The sequence below is a fragment of the Urtica dioica genome, chromosome 4 (assembly GCF_054948205.1).
Source record: "Urtica dioica subsp. dioica isolate 48M chromosome 4, U.dioica_male_clone48M_v1_H2, whole genome shotgun sequence".
In the NCBI taxonomy this organism is placed as follows: domain Eukaryota; kingdom Viridiplantae; phylum Streptophyta; class Magnoliopsida; order Rosales; family Urticaceae; genus Urtica; species Urtica dioica.
In genome coordinates this window covers 12139711-12160281 of record NC_142759.1, presented here as the reverse complement: position 1 = coordinate 12160281, position 20571 = coordinate 12139711, and the positions used below count along the sequence as shown (strand labels likewise).

Sequence of the window (20571 nt, the reverse complement as noted above, 5' to 3'; positions counted from 1 at the left end):
ATTTCTTGGCCGTGTGATGTTTGTTTTGAAATTCTGATGTTTGGGTGATTAATGATTTGAGAATGATTAAGTATGGTTTGTTAGCACGGGTTCGCATTGATGATTAGAATTGTGACATGTTAACGTGTTTTGTCGCTTTGTTGTGAGTTTTACTTGTCGAGGGTCTAGACTCGATATAGGCAGGCTACGCAGAGCCCACAGCGACTGTTCGGGGCGGCGAAAATGAGGCCGGGAAATGACGGAGCTACGCTCGAGCATCGACGAGGCGAAGCCGAGACCGGGTGAATAACGGCGTTTCGGTTTAGGCTCGGAGACTCGCGGAACGTCCGTTTTAAAAATTCAACGAGTTATCTAATTATTATTACCTTGTAATTATTAGTAGTATCATGAATGTTGGAATGATGTACAGTTTGTTACACAACTATGGAATAGAGTGCCGAGATCCTGCCCAGAGGAGAGTAATGTTACCCAGTTTTTTTCGTGATTCATATGTTGTAATTTTCTTATTTCATATGAAATAGCAAACTGGAGAGTATGTTGTTTCCCAATTTTGATAACATGTGTTTTGTATTGACAGTAGCTAGTTTATTGATATCAATGTCAATAAACTGTCTGGTTTATTTACATTGATGTCAATAAACCAGACAGTTTATTGACATCAATGTCAATAAACCGAGAGGTTTGACATTGTTACTTCAACGTTATTGACATCCTTATCAATAAAACTGTTGGTTTTAAGAGAAGTAGAAGAATTTCATATTCACAAAAGTCAACATCCATAATTATAAAGTATTACATCATCTTCAGAATTACAAAATGGTTACAAAATTAAAACTTATTCAACGACTACTTCTCTGAGACAAAGGAACAAGATCGTCACATGTCTTTCTATTGTGTGCTTCTTTGCTCAACTTCAACAGGAATGTCTCATGCTTTAGCACTGCCATGGGGGTGAATGACACCTAAATAATAACTTCAACAGAAAAAGGTCTCACCTACAATGAACAAGTATTTATAGTTAGTTCTGAAACAATAAGTAATTTTTGTTCTTTTTTTATTCATAATAATGTCAATAAACATTGGAACTTATTGGTATTAATGTCATTAAAAAGTCACTGAGTTATAGAAAAATAATTAGTTCATGTTTTTTTTATTCATATTAATGTCAATAAACATTGGAACTTATTGATATTAATGTCAATAAAAAAGCATAGTGAGTTATTGAAAAATAATTAATTCATGTTCTTTTTTTTATTCATATTAATGTCAATAAACATTGGAACTTATTGGCATTAATGTCAATAAAAAGTCACTGTTAGTTATAGAAAAATAATTAATTCATGTTCTTTTTTTTATTCATATTAATGTCAATAAACATTGGAACTTATTAGTATTAATGTCAATAAAAAGTCACAGTGAGTTATTGAAAAATAATTGTGAGAAAGAACATATCACATTAGTATAGATCTTACCAACATTAAAGTAGAAAGAGCATGAAGGTTTAACCCATGTACCACTATGCTTGACATACACTAAAATATCACTCATTACTGCATAAAAGAGTGTAATCGGGATGTTAATTTCATATTTTAAACGTTTAAAATTTATTTATAAACATTTAAAATCATAACAAAAAAATTAAAAAACTGTGAAGATTTATTGACATTGATGTCAATAAAATTGCATTTTTATTGACATTGATGTCAATAAATCTTCAAAGGATTTTCCCAGAACCGTTGAAGATTTATTGACATTGATGTCAATAAAAATGCAACAATGTCAATAAATCTTCAACGAATTTCCAGAAATTTTCAGAAATTTTTACAGATTTTCCATGCTTCAAATAATCGTTCTTTCGTTGTTTTTTAACTTCAAAGACCACGAGAATTCAACGACTAAAACGCTAGTACAACAAGAAACTTTTTTGAGAGAGAGAGAGAGAGAGAGAGAGAGAGATGAGTTGAAAGAAATCCGAAAGCAATCCTCAAATTCTAAACATAATCCTCACTAATGGAGTCCAAAGACCAAATATCACTAGCCAATTTCACAGAATCCTCACCGAATTTAAAAATCCCCAAATTTGAGCATAAACCCTAAATTTGGAATTCAATCCGAGAAAGAGGAATTCTTACCTCAATCCACGAAATTAACCTTCCTTGGTGAGTTCTCACTTCTTCCCCGACGTTTTCCCTCGCTCCGGCGCGCCGTGGCTCGCGGCGAGACTCGTTTTCCTCAGTTTGGAGCGCGCGTGAATGGAGGAGCCCGGCTGGTGAAGATGGCGCGCGAAGGTGAAGGAAAGAAGAAGAAGAGAAAATGGTGTTAATAAAATTGAAGGTATTTTTGTACTTAAAGAAAATAGGTAGTCATAAAATAGGATTAAATTAGACTTATTTGATTTTGGTCCAAAATCATTGTGAAGGGCATAGAATAGGAATAATCCCATTAAGTAGCCAAACTTGCCGCTTGAAAACGCCCCAAGAAACGTTCGTAAAATGTGTGTCATTTCAGCGTTTCTTTGGTTCGTGTGAAAGAAGACACGATTGTGGTATACGCAATCTATCTATCTTCTACTTCTTCAATGGCGTTTGCTTCGGCACTTTCGCGCCTAAATCTACTTTCAAAACCCGCACTACCTTATCACAGATCACTGAAGCCTCTGACCTCGGGCTGGCTGTCTCGTTCATCATCAGCTTCTTCTTCCTTCGCGGCTCATCGCTCAACGACGACGAACTCAGCTTCAGCAACCTCTCGAGCCCTAGCTCCGAGGCCTCGAGAGAATCTCGTCATTCTCGGCATCGAAACCAGCTGCGACGACACGGCCGCGGCTATCGTACGCCTCTCCGTCCCGCTTCTTTTCGTTGTCGTTTTTCCGTTGACAAATTGGTGGTTTTCTCTTATTTCTTGGTTCCGATGCAGGTCAGAAGCGACGGTGAAATTCTCAGCCAAGTCGTGTCTTCTCAGGTACGCACACGTGCCATTATGAATTGCTTTCTCTGTTTGTTGGGTTTTGAAGAAAATGATCGAAGACTTCACCGGTGAGAAAAAAAAAGTATGTGAATTTCTTTGATTGATTGACTAAATCAAGGCAGATTTGCTTGCTCAATATGGAGGCGTATCTCCAAAAAAAGCTGAAGAAGCTCATTGTCAAGTGATCGATCAGGTACTGAAACTATACGTCTGTTACTTCGTTTCTGCTGATTTAGAGTTAGCATAAGAATTAGATGTGGGTGGATTTGCGAAGCATATAACTAGTTATCATAGGCAATTGGTTTACTCTGTGGAAGTTTCTTGTATTGAAAGATTGCTTCAACTTTGTAGAACCATTACTGGTTTTGTTGATCGCAGGTTGTCCAAGAAGCACTTGATAAAGCTAAGTTATCTGAGAGAGATTTATCGGCTGTTGCTGTTACTATCGGCCCCGGTCTAAGTCTTTGCCTTCGGGGTAGTACGATAACTCTGTTCTATTTACCTTCATTTTTCGCAAACTTAGACTGAAATATGCTTCCAAGGATATTTTCTAAAGGGATTTCAATGCAGTTGGCGTAAGAAAAGCTCGCAAAATCGCTTATAGTTTCAACCTGCCAATCATTGGTGTCCATCATATGGAGGCTCATGCTCTAGTGGCCAGGTACAAGATGAATAATCAATCGATGAGTTCCATTATAGACTACTGAGTATATTTGAAAATTTTGTATTTCATTTCTCTGGAAATTTATTTTTGTGCTTTCAAATGACTTATTATATAGAAACATTCTTGGCGTTTAATGTTTACGTTTATTTTTTCTCCAGATTAACTGAGCAAGATTTGCAATTTCCTTTCATAGTACTGCTTATTTCAGGTAAAAGCTTATTCAGATCAAAGTTTGTTTTGATCAATAATTATGATAAATGAGTAAAAATTCACTCTGGAAGAGAGCCAGGTTGAATTTTATGACTTTTGCTTGGGGAGTTGATTTCTCTGTCTTGTAAGGATTATTTGATTGTTTTACTACTTAACAATCCTCAGGAGGACACAATCTTATCGTGGTTGCTCGTGATCTTGGTCAGTATCTACAGCTTGGCACCACGATAGACGATGCGATTGGCGAGGCATATGACAAGACTGCTAAATGGCTGGGTCTTGACTTGAGGAGAAGCGGAGGACCGGCTATAGAAGAGCTTGCCATGGAGGGAGACGCGGAATCAATCAAACTCTCTGTGAGTTATCTGCCTTACTGGGCATGAATGAAACGTTTGCTCTTATGAAGTTGTGTAAATAACGAATGCTTGCGTTTTTCCACAAGACTCCAATGAAACAACATAAAGATTGCAATTTCTCGTACGCTGGTCTAAAGACTCAAGTGAGGCTGGCAATTGAATCCAAAAATGTGTATGTATATCTATACCTATTGTCAAGTATGAAGATAAAAATTTACCCACTATTGCAATTTTTGTGGTTCTGTGCTGTGATTATATTGATAGCTATATAATCTTTTATATCTGCTTTGTCCTGAATATCCTTCCGATTTCTTCAGTAACGCTGCAGTGCCTATTTCCTCTGCAACTAGTGAAGATAGACAGGCTCGAGCAGATATTGCTGCCTCTTTTCAGGTTACCTAATTTATTTTATTCTTGATGCCTTTCTGCTTTTATTTATGGTGAATAATGATATTATTCATCTTTTTTATTTATGAAAATATTCACTCTGCTCCCTGTTACTATTTAATGGCAGCGGGTTGCTGTATTACATCTTGAGGAAAGGTGTCAGCGAGCAATTGAGTGGGCTTTAAAGATTGAACCTTCTATAAAACACTTGGTAACGAGAATTTTGATCGTTTTCTACTCTTTTTATTTATGCCATTCAAGATAGTTTACTTTTTCACTTTTTCATACAGCATCTTTTTTTTTTTCTGGCGCAGGTCGTTTCTGGTGGTGTTGCCTCAAATAAATACGTCCGGGCTCGGCTTGATTATGTTGTCAACAAAAACAACTTAAAGCTTGTTTGCCCTCCTCCCAGCCTTTGTACAGACAACGGTAATTCAAATGACCATTGGTTTTGAAAACATAGATTTTGAATATTTTGTACGATTGATTTTCAAGTTTAAAAAATTGAAGAAGGAAATTTTCAAAGTCAATCTCATTCGTGGAAGTTCAACTTTCTGGAACTCCATTTCTTTATTTTGTTGTATCTAGTTTGGCACATATTTGAGCGATGATTTACTCAATACATCCATTCCTTTTATATTCCCAACTACACATCTGTTTGGTTTGGTATTACGTGCATGCCTGCTTTAGAGCTGAGCTCATTTTTTCTCCTTGCCACTTGGTAAACAAAAATATATGGATGTTATTATCGGACAGAATTTGAAATTGATTGATCATTTAATAAATAAAAAAATGAAAAAATAATTTGACCAGGTGTAATGGTGGCTTGGACTGGTATTGAGCAATTTTGCGTGGGAAGATATGATCCACCACCACCTTCAGAAGACCTCGAAGATTTTATGGTTTGTTTCAAATCTTCTAAATCTTACAACCTTCCACTTCCTCCTCCAGATTAATTAACATCTTATGACTACTCTTTAATAAAACACCTGAATCAGTTTGATGTGAGGCCAAGATGGCCATTGGGAGAAGAATATGCAGAGGGAAAATCCGAAGCTCGGTCCATGAAAACAGCCCGGGTACATCCATCTCTAACCTCTCTTCTTCAACAACAATAAGAACTACATCGCCAGTGCATGAGGAGAGCGATTTCAGAGTCCATTGTTTGTTTATAGATAGCCATTTCATAAGATCATTGTTTGTTATTTTGTTTATTTTTTAACCGTATGCATTCTCTAATATTAATTGTTGTTACTATCAGTACTAAAATTAGATCTTTTGTTGAATTTATAGGCTTTGAGTCTAATTTATAAATGTTTATGTTGATTTCGTGTTGAGTTTTCAAAGCTCTCCTTATTCATTTTCAAATTTAAGCAATGAAAATGCAATTTTCGAATAACGCTTGCAAAGCACGTGTGTCACTTGAGATCCTAGGTATTGTGTTTTCGGTGGTTTCGAGAGGGTTGTGAATATTTGAGAACTAACTCTAGAAGAATCTCATAATGGCGATGAGGATGGTGAATCGTTTCCGTCGAGATCACGAAGATTGTGGCGATTGGGGTGTTATCCCAAATGCCACAATATCTACGTGTCTTGGGAAAGATATCGGTGATTAGGTCGCTTCTTTTGTCTCCTTCTCATCGAAAGTTAAATTTTGGGCTTTTGTCACCTGAACAAGATAAAAGAAAATATGAACTATTGAAGCGCGCAGGATTTCTCTTGATGTGGGCTCCGACGCTTAACATGACTCGAGAGATAATGTGAGATAGGCGTTTTAGTTCTTTGCCTTTAAATCTTTGGAGTGGTGAGGAGAGAAAGAGAGAGTAGCTCCCGCACGATGCTAGCGAGAAGAGAGTCGTCTTTGACTTGTTGTTTTTTGAATTTTGTTTCATGTCGTGTGTTGATATTTGACTGTCATTTTGCTGTTTGACATTCGTTTTTACCGTACTAAAAATGACAACATAACAAACACTCTTTTTCATAATTTGTTCGTGAAATATTGTGTTTTAATAATGTTATGTATGAAAAATGGAAATATGGAGCAAAATTTTTTACCACGGCTTTAAAAAAGAGCGATAACATATGCTGGCTCAGTTCATAATGCACCACCAAATAAATTAAAATAGAAAAATGCAAATGTATGCCCGAAGTTGAAAAACGACAGTGGAGTTTTGCAAACATATAAACGACAAGAAACAAGGTTTGAGGCGCGAAAAAGCTCGATCGAGAAAGAAGATGGAAATCGGGAGACTGCCAATATCGGCGTCGCACAGAGGCAAACTCATCTCCGCCGGCTTCACCTCTCTCTCCGCCTTCTCTTCTCTCTCTCCTTCCCAACTCGCTCAAGGTTTTCTCTCTCTTCATTCCTAAAACGCTCATTTCACTTTAAGGTTTCAAGCTCTCAGCTTTATTCTCAAATACCCAATACATTCATGGAATTTCCTTCAATGGCTCTTTCTAACTCCAGATAATGCGTCTGTATTTAGGGTTTCCGACATTCCCAGGATTAGAATCACTATCCAATAATTTGATCCCCATCGTTCGATGGACATACTTTCTGGCCCCAAAATCGGTAAGTTAACCTATTAATTTATTCCTTTTTATTTTGACAGAGTTGACGATACCGGAGAGTGAAGCTTGCGAAATTCTCAAGGTTGCTTCACTCAACACTAGACTAGACAGCGGCCATGGAGTCCACCACAACCATTCTATTGCCAGCTCTGGTAATTTCCCTCTCACCGAGCTATGTATTTCTCCGGCCAAATCAACCAAACAAACAAAAGTCAGGAAGATGAGTTTTTATTTAATGTAATAACATTCCAAAGAAGCTTGTGATGTTTCCATGGCGCTTTTTTTTTTTCCCAGTTCTTCCCTTGAGGGTCGGTTATGATGATACTAAAACAGTCGTACTTAAGAATTCGGGCCAATTTTAGAGTCATGGGTGTTTGGAAGGCAATATGGATAACCTTCTGTGAGGCAATCTGGAAGGATAAATGTTCCGAAAAATAAAGTCCAATTTTTTGGTTGGCAATTGGGTGCTAAGGAAGGTCAAGATACCGCCAATAAGCAAGGAGGAAAAAGACACTAAGAACGTTTCATATAGTGCCATTGTGTTTTGAAAGCCTGTGAAATCTTACTCTCTAAGCTTCAACTAGAGACACACACACACACACACACACACACACACACACATATATATATATATAGAAGTTCAAATAGAGAATACCTGCCCGAATTCAGTTGAGGCAGCTCTCACGACCCATACCTTCACGGGAAGTGTTCATGTGAAAACCGGTGTTTTAGCATAGTATGAAATATCTGGGAAAGAAGGAATACATGCCTATTTGAAGGCGAGGAAATGAATTATCTGGAAACGATCAATAGTTTCACCTATCACATGGCCTCGTGGTTTTCCGTCTAAAAAGATTTCAGGGGATATTCCATGTCGGAACTAGCCAGGGCTAGTGGCCTTTAAATATTTTTTATTGGTTTGCCGTTTGCGTATGGTCTGGGTTCTTTAAGTTAAAACTAGTTCCATGTCTTGTGTACTGTTTCCTGGCTTCTATGATAATGGAACGGCAGTTAAAAAGAATTGAGAGTTATGTCTCGTTCTCTGATTTTTTAGGTGCACAAACGGCGTGGGACATGCTTCGGGAGGAACAGATGTTTCCGAACATTACTACTTCGTGTGCTGATTTGGATGAAATCCTCGGTGGTGGAATCAGTTGCAAAGAAGTAACCGAAATTGGTTTGTGATATACGCTTATCTAATTTATTTCTTTAGTTGTGACAGTTTAGTTGGTAGGCTTATTCTGTTTCGTAGTGTGCTTATTTGGTCACGTTCGTCTTAAACTATTTTTTAGGTGGCGTTCCGGGAATTGGTAAAACACAGCTCGGGTATGATCTTTTAAAATTTGAAGTTTGGTGTATTTTTTTAATACATATATTTTCAGTAGAGGCATATTTTACTGTTGGAATCACAGGATTCAACTTGCGGTGAATGTTCAAATTCCCGTTGGTTTTGGCGGATTGGGAGGAAAAGCTGTATACATAGGTTAAGCAATAACTAATTCGGCTCGTTCATTTTTCTCCACACATTCGAAATCACACAATCGATATTCATGTCTTCATGTTGTGACTAATGTATGGTAGCAGATACCGAAGGAAGCTTCATGGTTGAGCGGGCTATGCAAATCTCTGAAGCTTCGGTACTCGACATGTCAGAGTACAATGACTTGTTACGCAAGGAAAATCGTGCGTGCAACGTCAGAATCACACCCGCTGATATCTTGGAAAACATTTACTATTTTCGAATCTGCAGTTACACCGAACAGATGGCCTTGGTGAATTACCTGGATAAGTTCATCTCCGAGCATAAAGATGTAGGTACTAGGTACTACTGGATTTAGCCTTTTTATTTTGAACGCCTTAGTGCTCGTACTTGTTCTAACCAAATAGAAAGGAGGAAAAAAAAAACCTAACTTTAGCTTCTGGTGATTAAACCTACGAATCTACAGGTTAAGATTGTCATTATCGATAGCGTCACTTTCCATTTCCGTCAAGATTTTGAAGACTTGGCTCTCAGGACTCGATTGCTTAGCGGGATGGCTCTAAAGTTTATGAGCCTTGCAAAAACCTACAAATTAGCGGTGAGTATAGTTCGTGGACCCTGGTGTTGGTCGCATGGGATTATTATTAAAAAAAAAAAAAAACAACCTACTGAACACAATTTCTGTACTAGTTTGCTATCCAATTTATACGAAAAATTATGTTTGCATGGCAGGTTGTTATGTTTAACCAAGTGACCACCAAGTACATGGAAGGCTCGTTTCAGTTAGCTCTTGCACTAGGTTAAGTTCTGACTCAGATGCACTTTTTGACCATTTATAAACCCTCTGGTAAAAATTAACCGGAAAACCCGAGTTTTTTTATTTTTTTTATTTTTTATGACGAGACCTGTTAAAAAATGGTCAACCGAGACCCCCCTAAAGATATGGATTTTAATTAGAACCAATTTTATGATCTATATTCTGAGCTCTTAAGTTGCGCGGTTTTCACATTTGGCTTGTTTGTTCAGGTGAAAGCTGGTCACATTCTTGTACGAACCGAGTGATCTTGTACTGGAACGGCGATGATCGGTTTGCTCACATTGAAAAGTCGCCCTCTCTCCGCTCCGCATCGGCTCCGTTTTCCGTCACCGGAAAAGGGATCCGCAACTCTCCGATCAACTTCAAGCGAACCAAAATGATGTGAGCTTCGTAACAGTAACAAGAAAGTTACTGACTGAAACTTTGGCTATCTGACAAAACTTTTTTCTGCCATACTAAAAACAAAGAAGCGCCAAATTCTGTGATAATATATTGGAAAAATATTTTGGTGCACAAGTCAAAATAGAAGTGCTCTGAGACTAATATAGTAACTTCATTTCTTATCATGAGTCACAAAGGGAAAAAGGGTGATGAACTTTGAATGTCAAAGGGTTTGTTACTATATTTCCCTTCCACCAACTTACTTCAGCATTATTTTTATAACAAATCTTTGAACCAAAGCAAAACATATATTTATTTATTATACAAAGAATATTATATAATAACAATACTTATGCCAAAATGCTTACATGAGATGATATCGTTTGACGACCGAATTCCCTTACCAACCTTCGCAAACTTTTTTTGCCTGCCAACTACCACAAAACAAAGTGATGGCACATGACAATATTTTTCTTTAATTTTTTAATTAAGGCTAAAACTATTGGCGCTTTGATTTTAATTTGCTAATTGATTTTTCTACTGGTTGGAGCGCCCTGCACAGCTGTTAGCTTTTTAATTAAATAGATTTTGAGATATGGAAACCATTAAGCATAAGAACTTGGTGGGAATTTTGAGGATAGTTGGATCATTTCCAATGTAATTTTTTTTAAGGAAGTGCAAATATAAATTCATGCTAGCAAAACTAAATTGATAATATAACTATTATTATATATTTTAAAACTTAGCAATTATTATTAGGACAATAGAATGTCTGCATGAATTGAGGATACTGATTGAGAAAAGTGATCATAAGCAACTTATTAATGAATGACATTTAATTGGTTATAAAATCATATGCTTGATTCTTTAGTGACGAAGCTATATGTTATCCAGTCTAGAACTAACCAAGCAAGAAAAGAAAATGGATGAAAAAAATGTTAAACAAAAATGTTAAAATTGTTTTACGTGATAGTTTTTTTTATAAAATCGGCTGCGGAGAAATCAAAGTCAGTTATCTAACATAAACAATAAAAAAAATCCGTTTTTTTTTTTGTTGGCAAAAGAGACAATTGAAAAGGCAAAGCAAACAGAAAGCCTTTTTTAATAACCTTTGTGGCTCTTTCAAAAAAAAAAAAAAAAAACCTTTGTGGCACTGAAAAAATATACCCAAAAAATACAAGTGGATTTTTTATTTCCTTTTATTTCTCCAAGAAGAAAATGAAAGGCAGAGCATTTCTCTAAACTGATAGACCCAGCCAACGGTTGATATTGACTCTTCAGCGAATCGAACGGCCATTACTCTTCACCCCTGTTTTCTTCTCTCTCATCTTGTTGGCGATAAAACTAAGAAGGAACCAAAGCCTCGAAAAAAAATCACTCTCTGTGTCTCACTGAGGTTTGATTTTAGCCAAACAGACCTCAAAACAACAAGCTTCGTCAACCAATAATGGCTTCCTCAACATCCCTAACCCTATCCCAGGCCCTCCTGGCCAGAGCCATCTCTCACCACGGCTCAAACGCCTCCTCCGACCGAGTCTCTCTCACCACCGCCTCGATCCCCGCTTTTTCCGGCCTCAAATCTCAGCAAGCTTCTTCTTCGTTGCCGTCCCGGGCTGCTCGCCGGAGACTGAGCCGTGGACGCGCCGCCGTGAGAGCCTCGGCGGTGGAGACGCTCGATGCGACCACTGAGAAGTCGCTGGTGGAGAAGTCTGTGAACACGATCAGGTTTCTGGCCATCGACGCCGTGGAGAAGGCGAACTCCGGCCATCCTGGTCTGCCTATGGGATGCGCTCCGATGGGACACGTGTTGTACGACGAGGTCATGAGGTACAACCCTAAGAACCCTTACTGGTTCAACCGTGACAGATTCGTACTCTCCGCCGGACACGGATGTATGCTTCAGTACGCTCTTCTTCACCTCGCTGGCTACGACAGCGTCAATGTATGCATATCTCTCTCTCTCGCTCTCACTTGTCATAGAGATAGATCTGTTTGTTTCGATGATTTTTGTTTGTTTTATTCGTAACTGAATTTAAGATTTCATTTCTGGATAATTACACGGTGAAAGAATCTGTTTTTATTCAGGATAACTTTTGGATTGATCGAGTGGACAATTGTGGGAAAATATTGTTTCGTTTTGGATTTTAAACATGCTTATTTGTCTTCAGTGGTTTTTCTTTTCGTTGCTCTATTTGGTGTCGTTTTTTCATGTTTATGCGATGGGTTTTTGGCTTAATATGACTCTTTTGTTTTGGATGGATCATAGGAAGAAGATCTGAAGCAATTTAGACAATGGGGAAGCAGATCTCCTGGACACCCTGAGAACTTTGAGACTCCTGGCATTGAAGTGACAACAGGTCAGATTTAAATTTAGTGCCTAATGTTCGTTGTATGATCTTGATAAGTTTTCTTTTTCTCGCTAGAAAATATTTAACGATTGACTGACTAGGTCCCGGTTTCTTTGTGCTGTTATTAAGGTCCGCTTGGTCAGGGTATCGCAAACGCTGTTGGTTTGGCACTTGCTGAGAAGCACTTGGCCGCTCGTTACAACAAGCCTGACAATGAGATTGTTGACCACTACACGTAATACAACTTCCTTATGCTTAAATTCGTAACGGTTATTCTTGTTAATTCATCTCATCTGTTACTGTTTATCGTATATATTGGCTAATAAAAAAAGGTGTTGCTTGAACACAGATATGTTATCGTGGGTGATGGTTGTCAAATGGAGGGTATATCGAATGAAGCTTGCTCTCTCGCTGGGCATTGGGGACTTGGAAAGCTTATTGCTTTCTACGATGACAACCACATTTCCATTGATGGAGATACCGATATCGCATTCACTGAGAGTGTCGACCAGCGTTTCGAGGCTCTTGGATGGCACGTTATCTGGGTGAAGAATGGAAACACCGGATATGATGAAATTAGGGCCGCGATCAAGGAAGCCAAGGCCGTGACAGACAAGCCCACCATGATCAAGGTCAGAAACTTGTTAGTTGTCTGTCTGAAAGAAAGGTGTTGTGTTCTTTATGTACTCGAGACCGTTTATACTGATCGCGTTTCTTGTCTCAACAGGTAACCACAACCATCGGTTACGGATCACCAAACAAGTCGAACTCATACAGTGTGCACGGAAGTGCACTCGGTGCCAAGGAAGTGGATGCTACGAGGCAGAACCTAGGATGGCCATACGAGCCATTCCACGTTCCTGAGGAGGTTAAAAAGTAAGAAAACACGGGTAATTTTTTTTACAGTCGATATAGCCTCTGATGTTATGATCACGTGTTGAACCGATGTTTTTTTTGTGTCTCAGGCATTGGAGCCGCCACACCCCTGAAGGCGCTGCTCTGGAAGCTGAATGGAACGCAAAGTTCGCTGAATATGAGAAGAAATATGCCGAGGAAGCGGCTGAGTTTAAATCCATCATCACCGGCGAGCTACCAGCTGGTTGGGAAAATGCTCTTCCAGTGAGTCATCAACTTTTGGTTAAAAAAATTTCTTTTTTCGGCAAAAGTCAGCTCATATATAGTGATCCACCGATAGAGCATAAATATAAGCGACGCATTTTTTATATAAAGTTGCAACTATATTCCCGATTTTGCTTGGCGATCCCCATGCTGAGACTTAATCCTTGTATCTGATTTATGTGGTTTAATTTTATATGTATTATAAAACACTCCGCTGCTCGATTTTGCAGAAATACACTCCGGAAACTCCATCTGAGGCCACCAGAAACTTATCTCAGACGATGCTTAACGCCCTCGCACCAGTCCTTCCCGGTCTTATCGGTGGCAGTGCCGACCTGGCTTCTTCAAACATGACTCTTCTTAAGATGTTCGGAGATTTCCAAAAGGACACCCCGGAAGAACGCAACGTGAGGTTCGGCGTCAGAGAGCACGCAATGGGAGCGATCTGCAACGGGATTGCCCTTCACTGCCCGGGATTCATCCCTTACTGCGCCACCTTCTTTGTCTTCACCGACTACATGAGAGCCGCGATGAGGATATCCGCTTTGTGCGAGGCCAGAGTGATCTACATCATGACCCACGACTCGATCGGGCTCGGAGAAGATGGCCCGACCCATCAGCCCATCGAGCACCTCGCCAGCTTCCGAGCCATGCCAAACATCCTCATGCTCCGACCGGCCGACGGGAACGAGACCGCCGGATCGTACAAGGTCGCAGTGGAGAACAAGAAGAGACCCTCCGTCCTCGCGCTCTCGCGTCAGAAGCTTTCGAACCTCCCCGGAACTTCCATCGAAGGAGTCGAGAAAGGTGGTTACACCATCTCCGACAACTCGTCTGGGAACAAGCCCGACGTGATTTTGATTGGAACCGGGTCGGAGTTGGAAATCGCGGCTAAAGCTGGAGACGAGCTTAGGAAGGAAGGGAAGGCTGTGAGAGTGGTGTCCTTTGTTTCTTGGGAGCTGTTTGAGGAACAATCGGAGGAGTACAAGGAGAGCGTTTTGCCCGAGGCGGTGACGGCTAGGGTTAGCATCGAGGCCGGGTCGACTTTCGGGTGGACCAAAATCGTGGGAAGCAAAGGGAAGTCCATCGGGGTCGACCGTTTCGGAGCGAGCGCACCGGCCGGGACAATATACAAGGAGTTCGGTATCACCGCCGAGGCTGTTGTTGCGGCCGCGAAAGAGCTGTGCTAGGTTTTGACTTAAAGAGCTTAGTACTCATCGTCTTTTGAACTCCGGCTAGATTGTTATTGAGCAAATTCCATCTCGATTGATTATTGATCTGAGGAGCAATATGTTGGATGACAGTTTTCTATTTTGTTTCAATAAAAAAAAGTATTAATTTACTTATGTTGCTTTAAATTGTGGAAATAGAGCATAAGAAAGAGATAAGTAGCGAGTCAAGAATGTGTCTCAAATGTACTTATAATAACTCTCGGACCTGAATTGAGTTTTTGTATTTGTTGTATGGTTGATTAATGAGGTTCAGTTTTCTGCATCTTCTGAGCCTTCTCTTTCTCTGACAATAGCTGTAAACTCAATTAGCAAGCAAAAAATTGTTGAGCAAAAATGCTACTAGACTTGGAATTCAAGGCACCAAAGAAGAAGCCAGGTATGTTTGTATCTTGTGGGACCCATCAGAGGAAATTTGGCCGCCACATGGCGTACTTGTGGTTTGTTGAAACTCTTCTTTTGCCTATCTATATTGTGTGGTGGTACCAACGTCCAATAACTTCCCTTCAAAGTTGTGGTTTGGTTTGGGCTAATAACAAACATCTCTCTTAGTCTTATCTACTTGCGCCAACTAATTCATGGTTGAGTTTACAGTGCCTGCCAATGTGGGACCCTATTTTACTTGACTATTGTGTATTCATATACCATGATATTTGTTAAAGCATATTCTTCATCTTATCGGACTCTTGATACTTGGCATATGCTTTTGCCTTGATAAGTACTTGTGTGTTTTTGTTGGATACAATGATTGGTGTTTGTTTGTCACTTTTTTCACAAATCTAGCTTATCTCAGACGATGTTGTCATCACATAAATGTATCACCTAACAAAATGTATATACATACATGATATTCTTTTAACTAAACGATGACCAAAATCTACATAAATAAATGAATAACTTCTCTTTTGTTTCCACATTTTCCGAAAATAGTGGTGGTATTGGTATTGATGGACTGTCGATGAAATCTTTGCGCGTGCGCGTTGACTGAATTTACGTTATATGGTTGGACGAAATCAAATAATAGTGTTATACTAATTTATGACATAAGATTTGGTTGCTTTGATTGTTTTGCTGCTTGTGCACATTGGTAGTATTATTATGTCTAATGCATTTCTGTTTGATAGATTAAATATAATTTCTGGTAGGGTGTCGTGTGAAGATGTAGTGGAGATACTGATAAAAGAAAATCTTAAATGTGACACATTGTGTAGGATTAGAATTTAAACAATACTTTCGAGTATAAATAAAAATAAAGTGGCAATTGTTTTTATAGTAATTTTTTATTTTATTGCAAGAATGGCGGGTTTAAAGTTTTTACTGCAAAAATATAATGTTTTTTAACTTGTGAACAATCATTTTTCTTGAGGTGTACTAATTATTTTTAAGATTAGTCTACTATTTTCGGATATATTTAACGTTAATTACTGTTTACAATTTTATTTACAAAAAAACGCTAATTTTTTTAAAGAATTTACAATGACCGCTATTTTTAAAATGTTAGCAAGTTTTGTTATTTTCGTAATCTTCTCCAGTGGTTTTCTCAGAAGTTCACTTACGCTTATGGGCTACTCATGAAGTAGTCCATGGTCTGCTACTACCCAAAATGACCACTTGATTAGTTGGAAAATTCAAGGAGAAATTCCATAATCAGATTCTGATAATTCCCTAAATATTTAACTTTTTAAGTATGTACATAAGTGAGGGAAAATTCGATTTTTTTAAAAAAAATTTAAAGAGTCAAAGTCAATACAGTTTCAAATATAAAGAATATATTGGTCGTATAAATTAAATTTATTAGTACTCTTATAAATAATAAACTAAAGGTATAAATGTGACAAATATGAAAACTAAAAATAATATAAACGTAATATATTTCTTAAACTTAGGGTATATCCATGTCATTTTCCCTATAATATAATACATAATTTTTTTTCAATTCGATGGCTTATGGGTATTTTTTTTTTAAATAAGAAATATACAAAAATTAGAGATACTTTGCTATTATTAATATACTCCACAACTTATATTATATTCATGTCCCTTCATGTAGAAGATTTTTATAAATAATTTTTGTTAAATTTCACATTTAGCCCTTGAACATTCCCACTCCGAAGCCAGGAGTACAACAGCAGTCTTCAATTAGCCACCTTTTAAATGATTGAAACGTCACAAGAAGTAAGCAAACTACACAATATTCACGTAGATTTCATCTTTTTTCTTTAATTTTATTAATATTATAATTATACCCCATCTTTCTTTTTGCTTGTCTTTATAATTATATTTATATTTATACCTACCAAACCAACCCCTTCATTTTTGTCCGGTGGCTTAAGCAGTGGTCCCACAGAGTGGCGACGAGGGTTGGTGAGAGACTTCTCTCTAATCCCAATACCTAAGACGTGGACTACTTCTCTCACCAACCCTTATTTTCTTATAATTACATAATACCCCTTGTATTATTTTTATTTTCATTCTTACCCCTCAATATTCAATAACCAAAACAGAACTATTTTCCAACTACCACCGGTCAAACAAGCCCTTATAGTTTTCAAAAGTTGTTCTTTCCTCCACAAACGAACGTTTGTGATTGATAAATCCAATCTTCTTCACTAAATAACACACCTGTTTTTAATTTTCCCATAGCCACCAAACACAAAGCTTTCTAGAGAGAGAATCCCAGAAGAAACCGGAATGGCACAAGCGAGCAGAGTCTGTGGCAGCGGAGCTCAAAGCGCCGTCGCTTTACCTAGGATCTCGAAACCCAACAAACCCAGATCGTTCGCTTCGGTTTCGCTGGGGTCAAAGTTCCTAGGCTCGTCGAGCTTGGCGGGCTTAAAGCTCGAGACCAGACCGAGCACGGTTCGCGTTGCCATGGCGGGTCGGGTCGTGGCTTCGGTGGCGACGGCGGAGAAGTCGTCGGAGATCGTGTTGCAACCCATTGAGGAAATCTCAGGGACCGTGAAGCTTCCGGGCTCGAAGTCGCTATCGAATCGGATTCTTCTTCTCGCTGCGCTCTCCGAGGTGCGTTAAAATGCTTCAGAGACTTCAAGAAAGTTTGACATTTTGGTCTTCTCGATTGTGATGCTTTGGTTTGTATTTGAGTTGAAACTTAGCGACTTTTAGGGGGTGAATTGAATAAAAAATTCAATCTTTTTTGCTTTTGCTGATAAGAATACAAAAATCATACCGGGTCTTAGCTTTTTGGAAGTGAATTGGGAGCTGTGGGTTCAAATTGCTGAGGCAAATAGGGATATTGGTTAAACTTAAAAATAGTGTACCAAAAGCCATTGGAGCTCTCAGTATTGGGTTTCTTGGCATACCTTGACTCTTTTTTCTTTTGATACACGATATGATCATGTCTAGGGAACTACTGTGGTGGACAATTTGTTAGACAGCGACGACATTCACTACATGCTCGAAGCCCTGAAAACCCTCGGACTCCGCGTCGAAGTGGACAAGGAAAACAAACGAGCCACCGTGGAAGGAAGTGGCGGTCTGTTTCCGATAGGCAAAGAGTCAAACGACGAAGTCAAACTTTTCCTTGGCAACGCCGGAACTGCCATGCGCCCACTTACGGCGGCGGTTACCGTGGCCGGTGGAAATTCCAAGTCTCTCTCTCTCTCTCTACACATATTTCATTTTTTTTTCTCTCTTCCCTTTATTTTTTGAATTGGTTACCCATATATATGTGAATATGTTTCAGCTACGTACTTGATGGAGTGCCTCGGATGAGAGAGAGACCGATCGGAGACTTGGTCGATGGTCTCAAGCAGCTCGGTGCGGATGTCGATTGTTATCTCGGCACAAATTGCCCGCCTGTTCGTGTGATTGGCAACAAAGGCCTTCCTGGTGGTAAAGTGAGTATCGATTCTCTGTTGCAGTTTTCTTTTTTATTGCTAATCTAATTGTTCAAATCTTCTCCTTCTGAGAAATGTTCCCATAGATTCTACCAAAAAAAAAAAAAAAAATCAGTTGGAATAAAAATTTAAAATATTTTTTATGAATATATTCTCATCCATTTCAAATAATATTGTAATACGTAAATGATTCTTTTGACTTAGAGCCTTTGATAATGAAAAAGTACCTGATGCTAGTAAAATCTGAAATAGAGATGAAGATCACCAACTTTTAACACAAGCTATCAAACTTGTTTCTCACAACTTTTTCATCTCTGTAATTTTATTATTAGAGAACTAGAGATAAAGGCAAACAGACACATACTTTCATTAAATGCTCGAAGTCGGAAATGATAAAGAATTTGGGTACAAGTACAACAATGTATAACAAAATGAGGTTTACCCATTTGCAGGTTAAGCTTTCGGGATCCGTAAGCAGTCAGTATTTGACTGCCCTGCTTATGGCAGCTCCGCTGGCTCTCGGGGACATTGAAATCGAGATCATCGATAAACTGATCTCTGTTCCGTACGTTGAAATGACACTCAAGTTGATGGAACGCTTTGGGGTCACCGTCGAACACACAGATAGCTGGGACAGGTTTTTGGTCCGAGGAGGTCAAACTTACAAGTAGGTTCTCTTTCATATATGTTCCCTCTGTCTTTGGGTTGTCATTTATGACTAACTAATGATGAATCGATAAACGTCACAGAACCTCTGGAAAGGCTTACGTTGAAGGAGACGCGTCCAGTGCTAGTTACTTCCTCGCCGGGGCTGCCATCACCGGTGGGACTATCACCGTTGAAGGTTGTGGGACGTCTAGTTTACAGGTAATTTTATACGATCTTTATCGAATTTCGAATAATCCTCCTCCAATTTTGGTTTACATTCCGATTTTTTTTTTTCTTTTCCCTAATATGAATGCAAGTTGGGCTTATTGGTGATTTTTTATTCAGGGAGATGTGAAATTTGCTGAGGTGCTTGAGCAAATGGGTGCCAAAGTGACATGGACAGAGACGAGCGTGACAGTGACGGGACCGCCAAGAGGTTCTTCGAAAAGAAAACACTTGAAAGCCGTCGATGTGAACATGAACAAAATGCCCGATGTTGCCATGACTCTCGCCGTCGTTGCTCTCTTTGCCGACGGCCCAACTGCTATCAGAGATGGTATGTTTAGGGGTTTAGGTTCCGATCATTTTTACGAAGAAAAGTATCATGTATAGTCTCCGAATAGTTAAGTTAATAAAAATTCACAATTCGATAGGTGAAATTGATATCTCTGAGATTAAACTAACTAAAAATCTACTAATAACTCGAAATACCTTCTCACGAGATATGAACAAAGTATATTGCCATGTTTTTCGATAGTTAAAACATTTGTGTAATTGGCAGTGGCGAGTTGGAGGGTGAAGGAGACCGAGAGGATGATTGCCATCTGCACAGAACTCAGGAAGGTCGATTTTCTTCGTTGCTTGCAATACACTCTATCAATGCCATCTATTACTCTCGTTCTCGACGTGTATATATGTATAAGCTGACATTCTATAATTTATTCCAGCTTGGAGCGACAGTTGAGGAAGGTCCAGATTACTGTGTGATCACTCCTCCGGAGAAACTGAAGGTGACATCCATAGACACGTACGATGATCACAGGATGGCCATGGCTTTCTCTCTCGCTGCCTGCGCTGAAGTTCCGGTCACCATCAACGATCCCAGTTGTACCCGAAAGACCTTCCCCGATTACTTTGAAGTCCTCGAGAGATTCACAAAGCACTAATCATCAGCAACTCGTTTGCTCGGACAGAGAGAGGGAGTTATAGTCTCTCCGGCTTCGCAGAGTTTTGGGAAGGCAAGCAAATCCCATTTTTCCCTTATGTTATTTTGCTATTTGAGCTTCTCATTCTGATCTATTTTTAGACTCTTAGAATCCTCTTGTTTATTTATTGTAACGATTTGCTGTAAGATGTAATAAATTAAACTACCATGTTTTTTTTCCTTCAATATATAATAAAACCCCGTGTCGCAAAAATCCACGTGTACTATGAGTATGAAGTTGAACCATCAAAACAGTGTTAGCCAATAATAACTCTTTTTTGTATAGGTTTTCCGTTTGCATCACAACTAGCACCGCATTTCATTTATTTGTGT

The 20571-nt window shown here is 38.8% G+C and overlaps 4 protein-coding genes across 4 annotated transcripts; all 4 read left to right on the top strand.

Moving 5' to 3' along the window:
• The first annotated feature begins 2482 nt into the window (after positions 1-2482).
• GCP1 (glycoprotease 1) lies at positions 2483-5930 on the top strand. Its single transcript, XM_089612347.1, has 13 exons — positions 2483-2830; positions 2917-2961; positions 3086-3160; positions 3346-3442; positions 3538-3628; positions 3790-3839; positions 4007-4197; positions 4284-4369; positions 4515-4590; positions 4712-4795; positions 4899-5013; positions 5398-5486; positions 5583-5930. Exons 1-13 carry the CDS (start codon positions 2579-2581, stop codon positions 5700-5702), a joined length of 1371 nt encoding a protein of 456 aa, XP_089468473.1. The 5' UTR covers positions 2483-2578; the 3' UTR covers positions 5703-5930.
• Positions 5931-6740: 810 nt separating this feature from the next.
• On the top strand, positions 6741-9934 carry RAD51C (RAS associated with diabetes protein 51C). The gene is made up of 9 exons (XM_089612636.1): positions 6741-6931; positions 7197-7307; positions 8210-8332; positions 8448-8481; positions 8568-8638; positions 8740-8966; positions 9102-9233; positions 9368-9434; positions 9662-9934. The coding sequence occupies exons 1-9, from the start codon at positions 6820-6822 to the stop codon at positions 9835-9837; spliced, it is 1053 nt and encodes a 350-aa protein (XP_089468762.1). The 5' UTR covers positions 6741-6819; the 3' UTR covers positions 9838-9934.
• A 1226-nt stretch (positions 9935-11160) lies between these two features.
• Positions 11161-14794, top strand: LOC149400490 (Transketolase). The gene is made up of 7 exons (XM_089611206.1): positions 11161-11775; positions 12100-12190; positions 12311-12416; positions 12531-12813; positions 12909-13057; positions 13147-13300; positions 13531-14794. Exons 1-7 carry the CDS (start codon positions 11281-11283, stop codon positions 14488-14490), a joined length of 2238 nt encoding a protein of 745 aa, XP_089467332.1. The 5' UTR covers positions 11161-11280; the 3' UTR covers positions 14491-14794.
• A 2242-nt stretch (positions 14795-17036) lies between these two features.
• On the top strand, positions 17037-20509 carry LOC149400489 (RNA 3'-terminal phosphate cyclase/enolpyruvate transferase, alpha/beta). Its single transcript, XM_089612298.1, has 8 exons — positions 17037-17550; positions 17893-18137; positions 18233-18386; positions 18839-19053; positions 19136-19253; positions 19380-19590; positions 19816-19877; positions 19982-20509. Exons 1-8 carry the CDS (start codon positions 17221-17223, stop codon positions 20198-20200), a joined length of 1554 nt encoding a protein of 517 aa, XP_089468424.1. The 5' UTR covers positions 17037-17220; the 3' UTR covers positions 20201-20509.
• The last annotated feature ends 62 nt before the right edge of the window (positions 20510-20571 follow it).

Bases quoted from the DNA above. Each gene is read 5' to 3' on its own strand.
- GCP1 (XM_089612347.1), top strand. From the start codon at position 2,579: ATGGCGTTTGCTTCGGCACTTTCGCGCCTAAATCTACTTTCAAAACCC. The intron at 2,831-2,916 runs GTACGCCTCTCC...GTTCCGATGCAG, and splicing joins ACGACACGGCCGCGGCTATC to GTCAGAAGCGACGGTGAAAT. The intron at 3,443-3,537 runs GTAGTACGATAA...ATTTCAATGCAG, and splicing joins TCTAAGTCTTTGCCTTCGGG to TTGGCGTAAGAAAAGCTCGC.
- RAD51C (XM_089612636.1), top strand. From the start codon at position 6,820: ATGGAAATCGGGAGACTGCCAATATCGGCGTCGCACAGAGGCAAACTC. The intron at 8,482-8,567 runs GTATGATCTTTT...TTGGAATCACAG, and splicing joins ATTGGTAAAACACAGCTCGG to GATTCAACTTGCGGTGAATG. The intron at 9,234-9,367 runs GTGAGTATAGTT...TTTGCATGGCAG, and splicing joins CAAAAACCTACAAATTAGCG to GTTGTTATGTTTAACCAAGT.
- LOC149400490 (XM_089611206.1), top strand. From the start codon at position 11,281: ATGGCTTCCTCAACATCCCTAACCCTATCCCAGGCCCTCCTGGCCAGA. The intron at 11,776-12,099 runs GTATGCATATCT...GATGGATCATAG, and splicing joins CTGGCTACGACAGCGTCAAT to GAAGAAGATCTGAAGCAATT. The intron at 12,191-12,310 runs GTCAGATTTAAA...GCTGTTATTAAG, and splicing joins TGGCATTGAAGTGACAACAG to GTCCGCTTGGTCAGGGTATC.
- LOC149400489 (XM_089612298.1), top strand. From the start codon at position 17,221: ATGGCACAAGCGAGCAGAGTCTGTGGCAGCGGAGCTCAAAGCGCCGTC. The intron at 17,551-17,892 runs GTGCGTTAAAAT...GATCATGTCTAG, and splicing joins TTCTCGCTGCGCTCTCCGAG to GGAACTACTGTGGTGGACAA. The intron at 18,138-18,232 runs GTCTCTCTCTCT...AATATGTTTCAG, and splicing joins GTGGCCGGTGGAAATTCCAA to CTACGTACTTGATGGAGTGC.